Here is an 18,515-nt window from a genome sequence, read left to right on the forward strand (position 1 = left end):
CTCAGCAGCGTCTGATCAAAACCAGCATTAGTTTCAGCAGGACATTATGCTTGATAAGGAAAAATATTCTGAAAAAGGCTTTTGAAAAATGTTCAAATATTTTTCTTTGTAAAATATGAAGGAAATCAAAGTGGGAGTAGTAGATACTGCTGATAAATGAGTGGTATAAATTTTAAATGGAGAATAATCTGAATATTTTCACTGTTTATAATGAACCATAATGAACTGATAATTACAGGAAAAAAAGGGGGCCTTCAGTGAACTCACTGAGAATAAGAACTGCAACTTGTTCAACTTTATACTGCCTGTATGTAACCTAGGACACTGTGTCCTAGGTTATGAAAATGTCTTAACCTATACAATTTTCTTTCCACTCAAAAATATCTAAATTCGTAATTATTTTACATTATTTTAAAATGGTTTGTCCACCAATTAAAAAAAAACAGTAATTAAACACTAAATAGAAAAATGGAAGGAAGTACTAGGAAATGTGCTTAAAATATAAGAACAGGGTTAAGACAAACAGGAATGGGATAAGGTTAAGATAAGACAGGACAGGACCGCAACTATAACAAGAAGATATTTTTGTTCTTATTCTAAAGTTCTAAACAAAACCAGATAAACATAACCAAAATATAGCTTGAGCAGATATGGGTTTACAAATAAAATGTGTGCTTCCTGTGATCAGTCTAAATTAGAATGCACTTTTCAATTTTTATTTGTCCATCTTACTGCCTAGGTTTCCTGGGTTTGTACTCTTTTTAGTGTTTCTGCTAAGGCAATTGAAAAGCTATGTGATTAAATATTTCTTTCATTGAATTTGACCATTTTTTTCTTGAAGGCAAGTATTTTAATGGACTCCACAAGGTACTATACCAGTCAAGAATACGTTTTAAAGAATAAAGTATTTTAAAAACTGGTAAGGTGATGTTTCTTTCCTCTCTTCCTTACTTGTGGAGAGTATGACAGTCAAACTAAAAATCATTTTAAAAGATACTAGTTATATCTAAAATAGTTTGTACTATATACATCAAAATACATTTTCTCTAGTTGATTTTTTTAAGGTATTTACTTATCTTGTAAAGGTCTATCAAAATTTTTCACAATACTTTTTGCTTCCAATAAAATGAAACATATTATGAAAATATTTGAATCCTTAAACGTTCATGTCAGTATTTAATACATGAGATTAATCTTTCCAAGAACTTTGTATTTTTTCAACTGTAAGAACCCTAGCATACACCAGAGCTTCATTCTAAGTATAAGACTTTTGCCAAAAGCAAAAGCACTCAATATTATTTTAATAATGAAAACCTCAAGTATGAAACCAAGCTATGTGTGGAAAAAAAATAAATCATTTAGGTGAAAGGGTAACAAACATTCAATTGAAGGATAATGCAGCCCTGAGGGAAAATATGCATATGAATGAAGTTTATGAAATTGGTTCAGTGCCTCTGCAAAGAAAAATAATTAGTTTATTTTAAAGCTGCCTATAAAATGTTTTCAATATTGCTGTATGAATTATTTATAGAAAAATGTACATCTAACTTTAAAGCTAATATTTTACTGAAAGATCCTGAGTGCTGTGGAAGGAACTAGAAACAAGAATATACTGTTTTATGTATGTAACATTTGGGAGATTCCCTTTAATTACTTGCTTTCCAAAAAAGTTAAGATTTATTATCAATGTGAATCTGTAATATTTCATTCAACTGTTTTCAAATTTGAAAAGTTGAAATGATAGTGGGACATCAATTTAACTGTTGGATTTTATACAGAATGCTCTTTGAAGTTGTCAAATACAAGGGGATATATTATTCTGAAGTCATGACTGCTAAAGAAATGACTGAGCAAATGCATCTACGATTAAATGATTTAAAAATAGGGGACTTCCCTGGCAGTCCAGTGGCTACGACTTTGCCTTTCAATGTGGGTTCAATCCCTGATCAGGAAAGTAAGATTCCACATGCCTCACAGCCAAAAAAATAAAACAGATGCAATACTCTAGCAAATTCAATAAAGACTTTAAAAATGGTCCACATAACAAAAAATAATATTTAAAAACATTTTTAATGTTTTTTAAATTATTTTATTAGGGAAAAGATTTGCATTTGAGGTTTTCCAACAATAATATTCTATGTGCTACAAAAAGAATGTTTAAATAGATTTACCAAACTATACATATTTAAAATATTCCTTTTAATGAGTCTTCTGATTAGTACTTAATGTGGCACAAACTCTAGGGAGAGGCACATAGTGCTTGGATACTGTACAAAGGCCTATACTTTATTAACTTTTCTTGAAAGAGTTACGACAGGAATACCTTGATCCTGTGCCTCCCCCAAAACATGGAAAATGATAGTTACTTATGTCCAGTTTCAGGCAAATCACTATAAAGAAAAATTACTTTTTAAAAAGTCTTTTTATATCTCACTTGTAAAGCTAAAACAAGGCAGCCAAAGGGGAAGTGTGTCTTGGCTGACAAGCAGACACTTCAGGTTATCAATAACTGACTAATGGCTTCTTTGCTTTCTCTGTTCTTAGTCAATGATGTGGTAAGTCATAATTCGACTGGCTTCTAGGTTAAAACTTGGAACTCTCCTAAAATAGTGTCATTTGATTGCACATGAAGCAGAAACATAATGATAAATAACTTTAAAGAGCATTACCTAAATTTATCTACCTTAAATTTCTAACATTAATATGACAATAATCAATTTATGAACACTAGAGGGCAGTAAAACACTAGAAGGATATTTAAATCACGTATTCAAAGTGGCAAACACAAGTCAGTACTTTTTTAAAAATCAAAATCACAATTATTTAATAACTTTATCCCTTTTTAGGTTGCTAAAGTACAAAACATTCTTTTGTGTATAATTTTGGGTATAACTTACTTTGCAAAATCCAAGTAAGAAATGTGCCCATGATAAAACCCTGGTTTCATCTCTTTCCAGGAAGTTATATTCTTTACAAAGCGCACCTAAAAAAGGAGAACATACTCATTACTTAAACACAATTTAAAGAAAATGAAATTTGGTGATAGCAAAATGCTTTTCATTTAGGCATTTAAAACCGATCATGCTACTTTGACAATTATGGAGCTTGAAATACAGGGTTCGACTAAGAAAAGCATAGTGTGACCTGTAATTACTAATGCATCATAGAGAAGCTACTGTCACCACTCTTAGAAAAGAGTGAGAGGATCTTTAAAACAAAATTGCACAATGCAACCATTTATAATACTGTACAGTGAGTACATTTATATGGTGGGGGGAGGGTATACAAACACACAAGCTGAAGCAGGTAGCAATTCAATATGGGGATAGTCTATGCAAATCTCTTCTTCCTAGAGACTTGTTATTCATAAAAATTCACATTTATTAATGACTAACAAATAAAACAAATATCAACTAATCCTAAAACCAAATGAGTGAAGAAAAGATGAGTATCAGAAGACTTTAAACCACTAAGAGCAGACATGATATGGTTGAGCAGATATCATTAACTTGTTGATAAAAAAGCTAAAAGGTAAATTTTTAAAAATATCTAAATATTACTATTTTAATCTACTAGAATTAAAAGTATTCAAAAGATTAGTTAATACTACAATTTAAGTATAAATATAAAAGTTTCAAGAACTGGTTAATATAGAACTTGATAAACCAGCTACAAAATAGTGATATCTAATTCTTCAAAGAAAAATGATATAAATTTCTGATAATCAAATCTCTGCATGATCAACAGCAAGTGGTTAAGAATCTCTTCTGGAGACTAGAGACAGGGTAGGGATGGCTGAGGGGTGGGGGTCCACCACCCTACACTGCAGGGAAAGCACCTGTGAGCTGTGACCTCAGCCCCTAACACAGAACTGTCAATCGCATACTTCTGACAATTTATCAATCCTTCACTTACATTGTACAACAGTTAGTCACATGGTGATATTCTGGAGCACTTCTTACCAGGTTAGCCAATAAATTAATAGCAATGAATGATGGCTCCTGGATAAGGCCCACTGGTAGCAACAGAGTAGGGAAACAGTGCAGAAGCGGCCTTATGTTGGAGGATGTGAACTAAGGGAAAATAGAAGATTCTGGAAGGAGGATTTATAACTCAATTTATAACTCAAATACTAAGAGAAACAAAGGAGTTTTTGGAGGGGAAATGAAAAGAAACTTATGTTATTATTTTACATATACACACACACATTCTTAAAATCTGAAAATTGGATGTAGATAACAAAATTATGTTGTATTAGAGAATACACAATTATATTTCAGCAGATATTTACAATTTGTCCCCACCAAAACGAATGAGCCAAATAAACATGTGATTTGAGATTCTCAGGTTCTTTCCTATTTGTTCTTCAAGACATCAAATAGAATAAAAATATCAAATGGCAAATGAAAAGGAAATAGAAAATAAAATACTACTTAACCCATAAACTGAATTCTTAAAAAAGTTTACATGTTGAATATGAAAAATCCTTATAATTTCTACTTAAGGGTAAATTATACAAGCTTTTGATTCTGTGAAAATAAGTTTGAGTATTTCAGTCCCAAATGAGGAAGAAATACAAGGCAAAGAGAATAGGAATGGGAGATGGTGGTTCAAGGGTGCTTCAGACACTTAATAGCTGAGCTCTTCAGAAGCTGAGATTTAAATGGATGTGATGGTATAAGAGGGAAATGAAAGGAAATGACGGATTGAAACCTGAGAAAACAGAGTTACATAGGCCAAATGTTAGAGGATCATAGTACACTGTGATGAAAGACAGGTATAAACTTCAAGTGTCCTTTTTTCCTCCACCCTTACAAAGGATGGTCAAGATCAAACTAAATTCTCCTGAAGACACACTCCATCTGCTGTGTGTCCTACAACGTCAGGTGAAGAGCCCAGGGAGCTAGATGAGATCTGGACTGCTGCTGGGCTTCCCAAACTCAGTGCACAAATGAATCAGCTGGGGCTCTTGTTAAAATGCAGATTCTGACTCAGCAGGTCTGGAGTGGGGCCCAAGATTCTGCACTTCTAACAAGGTTCCACAGCATGGCCAGGTCAGTAGGTGACACTGAGGAGCAAGCCTTCAGCATGTGTGGACCCAGGACCTAGCTCTTGGTTTTACCAACACGAAGCTCCTTCTGTAGTGCCTGCAAAGGAGGCCTGAGGTCTACAGAGGCTCTTTAGCAAGGATATACTCTCAGTTACTGCTTTCATGATATGGGGGGAAAAAAAGTATACTGAACTAGAACAGTGGTTTAAAGGTTATCACGTACATATACAATACACACACACACACACACACACACACACACACGCTACCACAACATATAAAACAGAATGGGGGTGGGAGTGTAACGCCCCCGCCTACTCAAGTCTTCTCCATCTGCCCACATAGTGATGCCTGAAGCACTCTGGGACCAAAGCATTCCAAGAAACACAGAAAGTAATAAAATAAGTAAAAGGGTTGTGCCTCCACTGGACTCAGGGAAGTTTGGTGAAGGCAGAACAGAACAAGGCATGAAGCATCCACTGCTGTCACCGATCTCAAACTTTCCTGTTTGCAGAAGCAGCATTTTAGAGGTAGAAGGGGCCTAGGATATCCTGTACTCTTTATGTTACAGATACAGAAACTGAAGTCCAAGAACCACATACCTCAGATTTTGGTCCAGTCATCCTTCTATGCCACTGGCTAATTTCTTTAATCCATTATTGTCCAATTTAAACAAGGTGGGGGGCATGGGGGACCAAAAGGCTTGAAAGGAGCAGACAGATATCTTTCACATCATAAAACTGATCAACAGACTTGGACACTGAGAATTTCAGGTTCTGTCCAATGCTCAGGAAATCCCTGAAATCCAGACATTCAAACCTCCAAGATCTCAAGCTCTGTTGATATATCTCTCTCAACCGTTTATTTCCCTCCTTACATTCATTATAATCTCAACCTCCAATCTACCCTGTGCATTATCTCTTGTATTGAATAACTATTTTTCGACAATGGCCACTGACTTATTCTTGCCTTTTTATTGCCCTGGGTAACCTCAAGGGTTGCTGAACAATGCTGGTCAAAACTAAGAGACCCAGTCTAAATGTAGGACTTTGAATCTTATTATACTGAATACATTCTGAGGCATATTCAGGTACGTTAAATTCTCTACAGCCTATTTTTTTGTTTTTTTACTATGCTGCACAGCATGTGGGATCTTAGTTCCTAACCAGGGATCGAACCGGTGGCCCCTGCATTGGGAACACAGACCATCTGGTAATTCCCTACCTTCTATGATTGTTAGTCTCCAAAGACACAGAATCTTTCTCTAATCTCCAACTAAGAGAATACTGAAAGCTACAAACTTAATATATATGTGTATGTATTTTTTTCTTTCATCTAATCAACATTTAACTAAGGCAATCTGTTAAAATCTCATTAATAAAGCTGTGGCTGATTTGCAATAAATCAAAAGATGCTGAGCTGAGATTTACCTTCCCTTCACAGGGAAGCAAAAAGTGCTAAGTAAACAAATACTGTCAATAAGGTTAAAGTGGTGGTTCACACTACTCTGGAGAAGAGTCTGAGCATTTAGAAGTGTCATTTACATAGGACTGAAATTCTACACCATCCTAATCTCCTCTTCAAAAGTAATCTCCCAGGACATAAAAACCTAATTAATGCCCTTTGAAGAACATACTTTTTAAAAGTTTTCCTTTCAAAGTATTAATTTAGCCACATTTAATTTTTATCGTCCGAGTTCTCTAGAATTTCCCTGCTGCTCCTCGGTCATATTCGCTTATGCCCTTTCATCAGTCTAGCTGCAGTCCCTGCCCTGTCATTTTCTGTATTCTCGTCTCTTCTCTACCACTCGTCTTTCAGTTTTTCTTCTAGTTTTCCTCTACAGTGGAGCATTCTGCCCAAGACTGTGAGATAAAGCTCTGGGATAGAGAGGCGTAAGGGGAGAGGTAGATCAGGTGAGCAAGCTTCCACTCAGCTCATGTTATGGATTCTTACTGACTACGATACTTGGCACTAATGAAAGATAAAGAGAGGGGCAAAAAGGAGCAAAACTAATAATATCAAATGAAGCTGAGTCTGAAGACACTGAAAACTCTTGGGAAAAAGAACTAAAGTCACCATAGCGACTTTATTCAAAGAGAATTTCCATACTCTGATTGCAAAAGGCTATCAAGAAAGATGTTTCAGAAATAGTAGTTAGATATAACACAGGAAAAAAAAGATGTTTTATGGCTAGCCTGGAGCAGATTTTAAACTGTGATTTTTGTCAGATTTTATAACTCTCAAGCAGAGTTAGGCTAGCAAGTAACCAGAAGAGGCCTTTAGGGAAAACACAAGCAATGCAGTGAGTGGTGTTGTGATTTATTTGCTAGTTGAACCAGAACTGAACCAGTGCAGTAGGAAAAGCTGAGAAAGCACCCTCTCACTAACACTGTATCTAGATTTATATTCTTAATAAGAGGAATCTCAACATTATGATTAAATGTGATCACAAAAGAACTTGTTTTCACTATCTAAATGTAGGAATGTCATCCTGAACATCCTGGTCAAATTCCAACTTTGTAATTACTACCTATTGAGTGAACATTACTATTAACTTGGGTAATTATATATACCAAACTCCCACTCATTCATATATTTAAAATAAACATTCACTGTACAGCCGTGGGTAGTTTTATGAGACTAAAACTACCTCTTTGCATAGAAAACTTCCTATGCAAAGAGAAAAAATGAGTAATAATTGGATACCACATAAGAAAGGTTCAGCAGCAAAAGAACATAATATACTACCTGCACTAAAGCTCAGAACTGTGCTGTTCAATCCTACTATTATCAACCAGAGGCACTCCTTCTGCCAGTATTTACCACCATGGCATCAAGCTCAGCTAAGAATTACCTTCAGAACCTAAGCAGGTTCATTTCTTCATTCATTCAACAAAAAATTTACAGAGTATCTACTATGTATCTACAATACATACAATATGATACGGAGCATCTACAACAGAATGGGAAAGACTAGAGATTTCTTCAAGAAAATTAGAGATACCAAGGGAACATTTCATGCAAAGATGGGCTCAATAAAGGAGAGAAATGGTATGGACCTAACAGAAGCAGAAGATATTAAGAAGAGGTGGCAACAATACACAGAAGAACCACCCAGATAATCACGATAGTACGATCACTCACCTAGAGCCAGATATCCTGGAATGCGAAGTTAAGTGGGCCTTAACTATGAACAAAGCTTGTGGAGGTGATGGAATTCCAGTTGAAGTATTTCAAATCCTAAAAGATGATGCTGTGAAAGTGCTGCACTCAATATGCCAGTAAATTTGGGAAACTTAGCAGTGACCACAGGACTGGAAAAGGTCAGTTTTCATTCCAATTCCAAAGAAAGGCAATGCCAAAGAATGCTCAAACTACCAAACAACTGCATTACTCTCACATGCTAGTAAAGCAACACTCAAAATTCTCCAAGCCAGGCTTCAACAGTATATGAACTGTGAACTTCCAGATGTTCAAGCTGGTTTTAGAAAACGCAGAGGAACCAGAGATCAAATTGCCAACATCTGCCCGATCACCAAAAAAGCAAGAGAGTTCCAGAAAAATATCTATTTCTGCTTTATTGACTATGCCAAAGCCTTCGACTGTGTGGATCACAACAAACTGTGGAAAATTCTTAAAGAGATGGGAATATCAGATCACCTGACCTGCCTCTTGAGAAATCAATATGCAGGTCAAGAAGCAACAGTTAGAACTGGACATGGAACAACAGATTGGTTCCAAATAGGGAAAGGAGTACATCAAGGCTGTATATTGTCACCCTGCTTATTTAACATATATGCAGAGTACATCACGAGATGTACTGGCCTGGATGAAGCACAAGCTGGCATCAAATCTGCTGGGAGAAATATCAATAACCTCAAATATGAAGATGACACCACCCTTCTGGCAGAAAGCAAAGAAGAACTATAGAGCCTCTTGATGAATGTGAAAGAGGAGAGTGAAAATGTTGGGTTAAAATGAGACAGTCAGAAAACTAAGATCTTAGCATCTGGTCCCATCACTTCATGGCAAATAGATGGGGAAACAGTGGAAATAGTGATAGACTTTATTTTCTTGGGCTCCAAAATCACTGCAGATGGTGACTGCAGCCATGAAATTAAAAGACACTTACTCTTTGGGAGAAAAGCTATGACCAACCTAGATAGCATATTAAAAAGCAGAGATGTTACGTTGTCAACAAAGATCCGTCTAGTCAAAGCTATGGTTTTTCCAGTAGTCACGTGTGGATGTGAGAGTTGGACTATAAAGAAAGCTGAGTGCCGAAGAATTGATGCTTTTGAACTGTGGTGTTGGAGAAGACTCTTGAGAGTCTCCTGGACTGCAAGGAGATCCAACCAATCCATCCTAGAGGAAATCAGTCCTGAATATTCATCAGAAGGACTGAGGCTGAAGCTGAAACTCCAATACTTTGGCCACCTCTTGTGATAACTGACTCATTGGAAAAGACCCTGACGCTGGGAAAGACTGAAGGCAGGAGGAGAAGGGGATGACAGAGGATAAGATGGTTGGATGGCATCACCAACTCAATGGACATGAGTAAACTCTGGGAGTTGGTGATGGACAGGGAGGCCTGGCATGCTGCAGTCCACAGGGTCACAAAGGGTCGGACACAACTGAGTGACTGAACTGAACTATGTCTTGGGTATGGTTCTAGGCCCAGGGATAAAAAGTGAACAAGACAGACAAGGTCCCTGCCCTTAAGAAACTTAAATTATAATAGAGAAAATGACAGACAGTAAATAAATAAATCAGTAATAGGAAAGATAGTGAAAGAATAATGGTAGCCAGTAACCTGGAAGAAATATTTAATAAATAGGATGGTCAACTAAGGCTTTGCTATGAGGATGTCAATAAGCTGAAACCTTAACAGATAATATAAAGACAACTGTGAGGCAGGGTGAAGTGCCTTCTAAGAGGAAATGTTAAGTATAGAGGCCCTAAAGTGGTAAAGGCTTGGTGCATTCAATGAATCAAAAGTTCAGTGTGGCCAGCAAATAAAAGGTTGAAGCAATGGCCAATGGGCAAGGGTCTGATCAAGGAGGACCTGTTGGCCCAGGTAAGGAATTTAGATTTTGCTGGGGAGGCAGGAATGCTAATTTAAAGGTAAGTAACTCACCATCCTGGGAAGATTACAGTACACATCTCGTATGATTCCATCACCCCACCGAGACTCTTGTTCTAGATCTTTGCTATTCGAACTGTGGGTCAAGGACCAGAAGTATCAGTTTTGGCATTAATAGGAAGCATCTCAGAAATTCAAGTATCAGGCTTTATCTCAGTCCTTCTGAATCAAAAACTGTACTTCAACTGGTGTTCAGTATACACATTCTAAGTCGAGAAGGATTCACCTAAAGTGTTGTTCTGAAAAATCAGTATTTGCAACTATTAATATAAAACCATATGCTTTAATGCAAATAGCCAGAAGTTGGTTTAACAGTAAATTTTGTAAAAAAAACAAAAACAAAAAAAACAAAAAAACTATACTGTCCTGTAAAAGAATACAAATTCTGGGTAATTCCAGGAAGGGGTTAAATATGATCAGACCAGATCAGATCAGAGATTTATTTATCTCAAATAAATATATGAGAGGAAAAAGAATAAAGAAGAATCATAAAAGATGATGCCATTTAAACCTATTTGACATAGTTAAAGACAAGATGTTCCATAATATAAAGATACTTTTGTGTACTAGAGTCAACTTCATTTTCCAACTAGAGGAGCTGATTACCTGTCTCCTGCTGATTCCTGTCTATTAACAGAGTAAAGCCCACCTCAAAAACATAACCTACATGACTAAGTCTACCTCGCACTTACCGCTTAAGTCCTTTCATGCCTTATATTCTCAAATGATTACCTCCTAATCTCCTTGTTCTGTTTTTCTTATTTTATCCCAACTTCTTAATTCTGAAAAACTCTTATTAAACTACAGAAAAGTTGAAAGAACAGTAGCCAGTATTTGTATTCTTCACCAAGAGTCACTGTTAACATTTTGCCACGTCTGTGATATTATCTCTTTCTTTCCTCCCCTCTCTCTATGCACACACACACTTAATTTTGTTCTGAATCAAAGTAACAGACATTGTTGTTCAAGGATCCAATCATGGGTCATGAATTACATTTGGTTTTCATATCTCCTTAGTCTCCACTAGCCCATCACTCCCCCCTCTCCCTTTTTGGTTGTCATGACATTGACACTAATAGTTCAGACAGTTGTCCTAGGTATATATGCTCCATATAACATTCGACAATATGGATTTGCTTATTTTCTCAGGATGAGGTCCAAGTTAAACATTTTGGTTATAAATTTTGGTGAGAACACAACTTGATGTTTTCTTTGAATAGTTCTCATAGTTCCTTCAACTATGTTTTATGTTTCCTAGTAAATTATAAATAAGCTCTTTGAAAAACATAGCCTTGTTTTTAATTTCTTTGGTAATTCCCCAAGGAATGTATCATAATCTCAGTATACATTACATGTGCAATAAAGGAAAACTTGAAAGTAGAGTTGAGAACAGTGTCTAAGAATACACATAACTGTTACATAGGAAATATTTTATATCAGACCAGAAATATTCTGTCTTTACCTCTAAGATTTTTGAGAAGAATGATTAAGCAGATAAAAAGTTCAGCAGAGTCTCCCATACAAAAATGAGTCTAGGAAAGAACTGGGGATATTAAAGGCAGATATTAAGCAGACTGGACTGCTGAGGCTGGAAGATGACAGAATGGAGGGCATGATCATCTACTATATCCCTAAGTATTTTGACGAGTAAATTGGGCTTGAAATAGAAGATCAGGACAATAGCAGATTTTTTAAAAATCTCATTTTTTAAGTCTCATTTGAGTTAGATACTGATTAGAAACTATTTCTCAGAGAAGAAAGAAGAGCAAAATAGGTCATTTATTAATTTTTATTTAAATAATAGGGCAGTTCAGAACAGTTCACAAGGACAATAAAAATATGGTATTAAAATCAAGTATTATATAAGATGATTTTCAGGAAATATTTTTGAAATTATTTTCAAGGCATCTAATATTATAATTCAAAAGTTTACACTTAGAGGAAGCTTATACTAGGCTGAAAGTAAAATTAAAATGCTATCTAATATGTCATGCAAAGGGAAAGGAAATAGCACCTATGACTTGTTTGAAGAACTGTTTCAATTCAGAAGAAAAGATCAGTTAAAAAAAAAATTAGATATGGTATATTAGAGAACATTTTGTATATTAAGCCAGTTCTACCTAATTAACTACAGATACTGAACTACCAGCTGACATTGTGAAGTATGTCAGCTGGTGATTAAGGCTATTCTTCCACTCTGCCCCCACAAATACATTTTAAGTGTTGTTCATTATATAACCCAGTTGCCTTTAAGACAGTGTCTATGCATCTCTTTTGTTGCATAAACACATACACACACACGACAAGCTATTGAAAGGAAAACAGAAGTTTTATTTCATCTAAATGCAACTGGAAAAATGTACCAGTACATGATGCCTATAAATGTCTTACAAGGTGAGCTTTGGCAGATTTATATTTCATGGGCTGGGGCTGGGGGGGAGGTCTAAGTCATTATCAGATATATCACAGCTACAAGACAACTTTCTAATGCTGGACACATAATAATTCTAAAAATTTGAACAAATTAACTTTATTTTTCTAAACAATATTACTGAAGAAATGTAAAATTATTATGTGAGTGTTAAGAATTGTTCCTTGTAAACCAAGATATATTCTGAAAAGTAATCATGCAGATTTAAAATCTACTACACACTGTATAAAATCTGATAATTTAGGACACTTGCCCTTGAGATATACAAAATTACATAATGAATAGTTTTTATGACCCACTTAGCTCAATAAGCTCATGTTTCTTCTCATTTACAAAAGAGTTATTTGATTTGGCTGATGAGTGTAGATTTTTGGTTCTACAGAAGAGAATAATTGAGGATACTGCAGAGAGCCAAGAATTATATGGGCGCATGATATGCCATATACAATTAGCCTTTACAAATAGCTCTCAAGTAAGAAAGCGAAGCTAACCGAGTGTGTCAATGTTATTCTCTTACTTCAATGAGAGGATTAAAGCTATGCTAAATAGTGGAATAACAGCAATTCTGTGACAATAAAACAAGGTCAGACATTTTCAAACAGATAAATACATTTTAACTACATGACTATCACAAATACCTGTCTAATAAGCTAGCTCAATATGGTATTTGATCCTACATAGTATTTTCAAATATTATCTTTTCTTATCATGGGGCTCAACTCCTATTCCCTTTAATATTTGTGGAAAGAACTAAACTTATAATTATAGTCAGAACTCCAGGTGTGCAGAAAATATCTGAAGCTACTGCTAAAGTGGGGAGTCAGTTCCAGTTTCTGAGATAACTTCCTCCACTTTTCTTAAAACCATTTCATAAATTATCTATCCATCTGTTTATCTAAAGATTAACTTGAAAGATACTGCACCCCAATGTTCACTGCAGCACTTTTTATAAAAGGATACAAATTAACTTAATTATAAAACAGTTACAGATGTGGAAAACAAGGTTACGGTCAGCCCAGGAGGTAAGGAGAGAAGGGATAAATGGGAGGTTAGGACTGACACAAAACATACTGCCATATATCTAAAGCGGGTGACTGACAAGGACCCGCTGCAGAGCACAGGGATCCCTACTCAACACTGCGATGACCCACATGGGGTCAGAATCTAAACAAGAGTGTACACATGTAAATGGATAGCGAGTTCATTTTGTTGAACAGCAGGAATTAACACAACATTGTAAATCAACTATACTCTGATAAAAATTTTTAAAAAATATTCTCAATAACTTGAAGGGCAAGATTATATTAAAAATACAAGACATAATCCCTGTTCCCCAGAAGTTTATAGCCAATACTTACATGAATAAAGATAAGATTAAATTCAGGAGTCTAGTCACAAAACTGAGCTATATAGAATACAAGTATTCATCAAATAAAGATTTCTCAGTGATGAATTGAGACAATATAATGATATTTATTGCAGGGCACCTGCTAAAAATATTTCACAGTTTTAAAGGGCTAGCATACTAAAGAGCATCAACTTTCTCTTCAAAAATTCAAGCTGTTAATTCATTTATTTCACAAGTATTTGAATACATATTGTAGGCAAGGAAATGTACCATATACTGTGAAGAATGTAAAACTATAGAGAAGTTTGGTTGATCCATTCCTCCAAGAAACTTACAATCCACTGGGCTCAGCATACATATCCCTTAGAATGCTTTACCTTCTTGAAAGACAAAACTTGAGTTAGTGTCAGAAAACATTATGAATCCAAGTGGTATTTACCTGATCTTGCAGTGACATCACTGGATTATTTTTGGTAGTGTTGATGTGAAGAACATGGTACTTATTCTTTGCACACAGGTCATAGGCAATATTGGTAAAAGAGGTGCTTGCAGTTTTGGGGACTCTGTTATAAATGATCACCATGTCGTCTTCCTCATCTAAAGCTACATCTTGCCGAGGGCCATCCATGGTATGTCGCTGCTCAATCTCTCGAACTTCATGTCGTGCAATAGCCCTTTCTGCAAAGAAAAATATGAACTTAGTTTTGAAAGACACTATAAAGAAAGTTGTAAAACACTGAAAACAATTTCCTATCCCTGGAACATAGTTCTCCTACTCAAGAACGGGGTTAAGAACCACTGAAGAAATGTTTTCAGGACCAAAACTTCAGAATTATCTTGGAGAGATAATACTCATGCATATGAAGAACAAAAGAAAAAAGTCATTGAGTTTAGAATACAACAGATTAGAGTTCTTTCATGTTGTTCAAAATACACTTTCCATTCCAATAGAATTTTTATAGCCTGAATTAATTCTCAAACACATAAAGACAGGTTGCATGGAATACTAAACTTCACAGTAAAAATACACTTAGGAAATAAATCACTTATAATTTAGGCAGTGATTTAGAAATTTACTACTTAGGATGTAGTTGTGTGTGTGCTCAGTCGTGTCCAACTCTTTGCAACCCCTTGGACTGCAGCCTGCCAGGCTCCTCTGTCCATGGGATTTTCCAGGCAAGAATACTGGAGTGGGTTGCCATTTCCTCCTCCAGGGAATCCTCCCCACCCAGGGACCCAACCTGCATCTCTTGTGTCTCTTGCCTTGGCAGGTGGATTTCTTACCACTGCACCACCTGGGAAATACACAGGATGTAATAACCCCCTGCCTTATCAGAATGTACTAGGGCAGTGATTATTAACACTTGTGTGATTTTAGGTAACAGGAGTAAAGATGATATCAGAAAACCTTTTTCATTTTGGTGTTTTAAACTACAGATAAGTCCTGGCTATGTTTATTAATTAAATTCCATGGTGCCTCTAATTCTAATGACTGTTCACCAAGCAGTTTGAAAAGCAAGTTACATTTTTTTTCTTATTATTTATTTTTTAATTGAAAGATAAGTGCTTTATAGAACTTTGTTCTTTTCTGTCAAACCTCAACATGAATCAGTCATAGGTATACATATTTCCCCTCCCTTTTGAACCTCCCTCCCATCTTCCTCCCCATCCCACCCCTCTAGGTTGATACACAGCCCCTGTTTGAGTTCCCTGAGCGATACTATTCTCTATTTAATATAAGCTTCAACTTCAAATATTCTTTAGAATTAAGAAGCAAGAATATGGGAAGAACTGGGGTGGGGGGGAGGGGCGGAGAAGTAACAAGACTGCAAGTTACTCTGCACAAAGACAACTGCTCACACACAGTAGGCACCCTCCTATCACCAGATCTCTGTGCCAGCTACCTTACCCTGCCCCGAACTCTCATTCATTCTCCCTCTACCCTAATTCTGCCTAGTGAACTCCTCAAACGTCACACTGAATTTAATCATCACTTGCAAGGGAAGCATCATCTAATCTCCCTAACTAGGTCAAACCTCACACATACACACATGATGTATGTATATATACCTCATAATGCCCATCTCATTCATACACATAATTGCAATTTTACATTTTATGTGTATTAGCATCTATCTACCATACCAGAAACAATTTAGTAAAGTGACATAAAAAAGAAATGTGGTATAATTACAGTAACAAGTTCAGGCTTCAAATATTGTTTGACTATGCATCTTAAATTTTGATTCAGAAGATATGGCCACTACATTATAGAGTATGCTCTGAGCTGAGGATTCACCTTCAGAAGACTTGAAGTTCCAAGCCTGCTGCTTACTGGTGGTGGTTTAGTCACCAAGTCATGTCTGACTCTGCGACCCCATGGACTGGAGCCCACCAGGCTCCTCTGTTCATGGGATTTCCAGGCAAGAATACTGGAGTGGGTTGCCACTTCCTCCTCCAGGGGATCTTCTTGACCCAAGGATCGACCCCACGTTTCCTATGTCTCCTGAGTTGCAGGCAGATTCTTTACCCACTGAGCCATCAGGGAAGCCCTACTAGCAGCAGGCTTTCCAAAACAGGAAGAGAAGCACACATATGAACACATACCATGCATATATATGTATCTTTTTTCAGGGGGGAGAGTTGGTTGGGAATACCGAGAAAACGAGATGAGCTTAATGCAGAACATATTGTTGGACGGACTGGGATACCCAGGAGATGTAGGTAATTGGGCATACAGCTCAAGTGTTGAGAATAAACATTCATGTAGAAGAAAGACATCTGGAAAACCATAGGAATGATGAAACTACATAGATATTACAGAATATATAGCATGTAAAAAGAGTTTAATCTTAGAACAGAATCTTAGGAAATATAAACATCTAAGGGCCAAGAAAAAAAGACAATCAATAGAAAAAGACTAAGAAGAAACAGAAAAAGAAACCTGGATAGACTTTTAAGAATCACATACCACATGTTTAGAAAGCACACTATTTCTCAAAATTTAAAGTAGTTTACAAATGAATCTGTAATCGAGGTAATATATGATGCTCAAGAATCTACACAGGATTTGGAAGTTCTCTCACTAAATTCAGCATGTATTTATGGAAAGCCTAAGAATATAATTATATTCAGTAATTTTAAAGGAATTTTATCTTCTAAGCAACCCCAAACTGTCACCACAATCCAAAACTATTACGGTACTGTTATGTCCTCAATCTCCCTTTTTCACTATGGGAAATAAAACAGTACTGTTGACATTTAAGTGCTGACAGAAGTTTAAGAGCTTGTTTCCTACAGCAGTCCAGATATATATGAAATTACCTTTACTTTTAATGGCTACACCAACAACCAATAATGCTGAATGCTTTCACTAGTTTTTCTGAACTCAGTATTTAGAAAAGAAACATTTTGTTTTTCTTTAAAAGAAGTTATTATTTAGTTTATGGATTTAAAAAAATTTTTAAGGTGCTAAAACTCTATCTAGAGCATGAAACTAGCATGTTTTTAGAATTAATCATTATTCTTGGTTCATTATGTGTATTAAAGTATATGAACTGTATATTTGACATTTCCTAAATTAAAGACTAGAGATCTCTTCAGGAAAATTAGAGATACCAAGGAAACATTTCATGCATAGATGGGCACAATAAAGGACAGAAACAGTATGGACCTAACAGAAGCAGAAGATATTAAGAAGAGGTGGCAAGAATACACAGAAGAATCATACAAAAAAGATCTTCATGACCCAGATAACCACGATGGTGTGATCATTCACCTAAAGCCAGATATCTTGAAATGTGAAGTCAAGTGGGCTTTAAGAAGCATCACTATGAACAAGGCTAGTAAAGGTGATGGAATTCCAGTTGAGCTATTTCAAATTCTAAAAAAAGATGCTGTGAAAGTGCTACACTCAATATGCCAGCAAATTTGGAAAACTCAGCAGTGGCTACAGGACTGGAAAAGGTCAGTTTTCATTCCAATCCCAAAGAAAGGCAATGCCAAAGAATGTTCAAACCACCTACTGCACTACTGAACTCATCTCACACTCTAGGAAAGTAATGCTCAAAACTGTCCAAGCAACAGTGGCTCACGATGATTTTTTGGGTCCTCTGAGGATATGATAAAAACAATAGATCTGGTCTCCAGAACAGCTGATGTGTACATGTCAGAGCTTCCTCCTAGAGCCCAACCATGGGCAGGCAGCTCCATGACCCCAAGTTAATTATTTCCAAAAAAAGAAAAAAGGCTCATGGACATCAAGGCCTGATAGTAAACTGCCTAAAGGTATTAGTATATATATATCGAAAACAAGAGGTTACTCACAAATTAGAATTGCAGGCAAAGAGAAATCATAGAGGAAACTGGCAGTGATGATTAGAAAAATGTCCACAAGGAAGGTGCCTTATCACAAAATTTGACCTGTCGGAACTCCCTGGTAATTATGCCTTTTGCAGAGCCAGACAGGAACTAAGAGCTTGGAGCTATTAAACACCTGAGTTAAAGTGGATCCTTAGCAATTTCTAGGGATAAATCCTCAGTT

The 18,515-nt window shown here is 36.1% G+C and overlaps 1 protein-coding gene across 4 annotated transcripts in view; it reads right to left on the minus strand.

Moving 5' to 3' along the window:
* The window catches only part of HS2ST1 (heparan sulfate 2-O-sulfotransferase 1), a 178,638-nt gene that overhangs the window by 25,901 nt on the left and 134,222 nt on the right, over positions 1-18,515 (minus strand). For all 4 annotated transcript variants that reach the window (XM_020877228.2, XM_020877229.2, XM_020877231.2 and 1 more), the window contains exons 2-3: positions 14,412-14,650; positions 2,898-2,983 (exon numbers count right to left, since the gene is read on the minus strand). In XM_020877228.2, coding sequence (XP_020732887.1) covers positions 2,898-2,983; positions 14,412-14,650 — 325 coding nt within the window. The remainder of the gene's footprint in view (positions 1-2,897; positions 2,984-14,411; positions 14,651-18,515) is intronic.

The sequence above is a fragment of the Odocoileus virginianus genome, chromosome 5 (genome assembly GCF_023699985.2).
Source record: "Odocoileus virginianus isolate 20LAN1187 ecotype Illinois chromosome 5, Ovbor_1.2, whole genome shotgun sequence".
Classification (NCBI taxonomy): domain Eukaryota; kingdom Metazoa; phylum Chordata; class Mammalia; order Artiodactyla; family Cervidae; genus Odocoileus; species Odocoileus virginianus.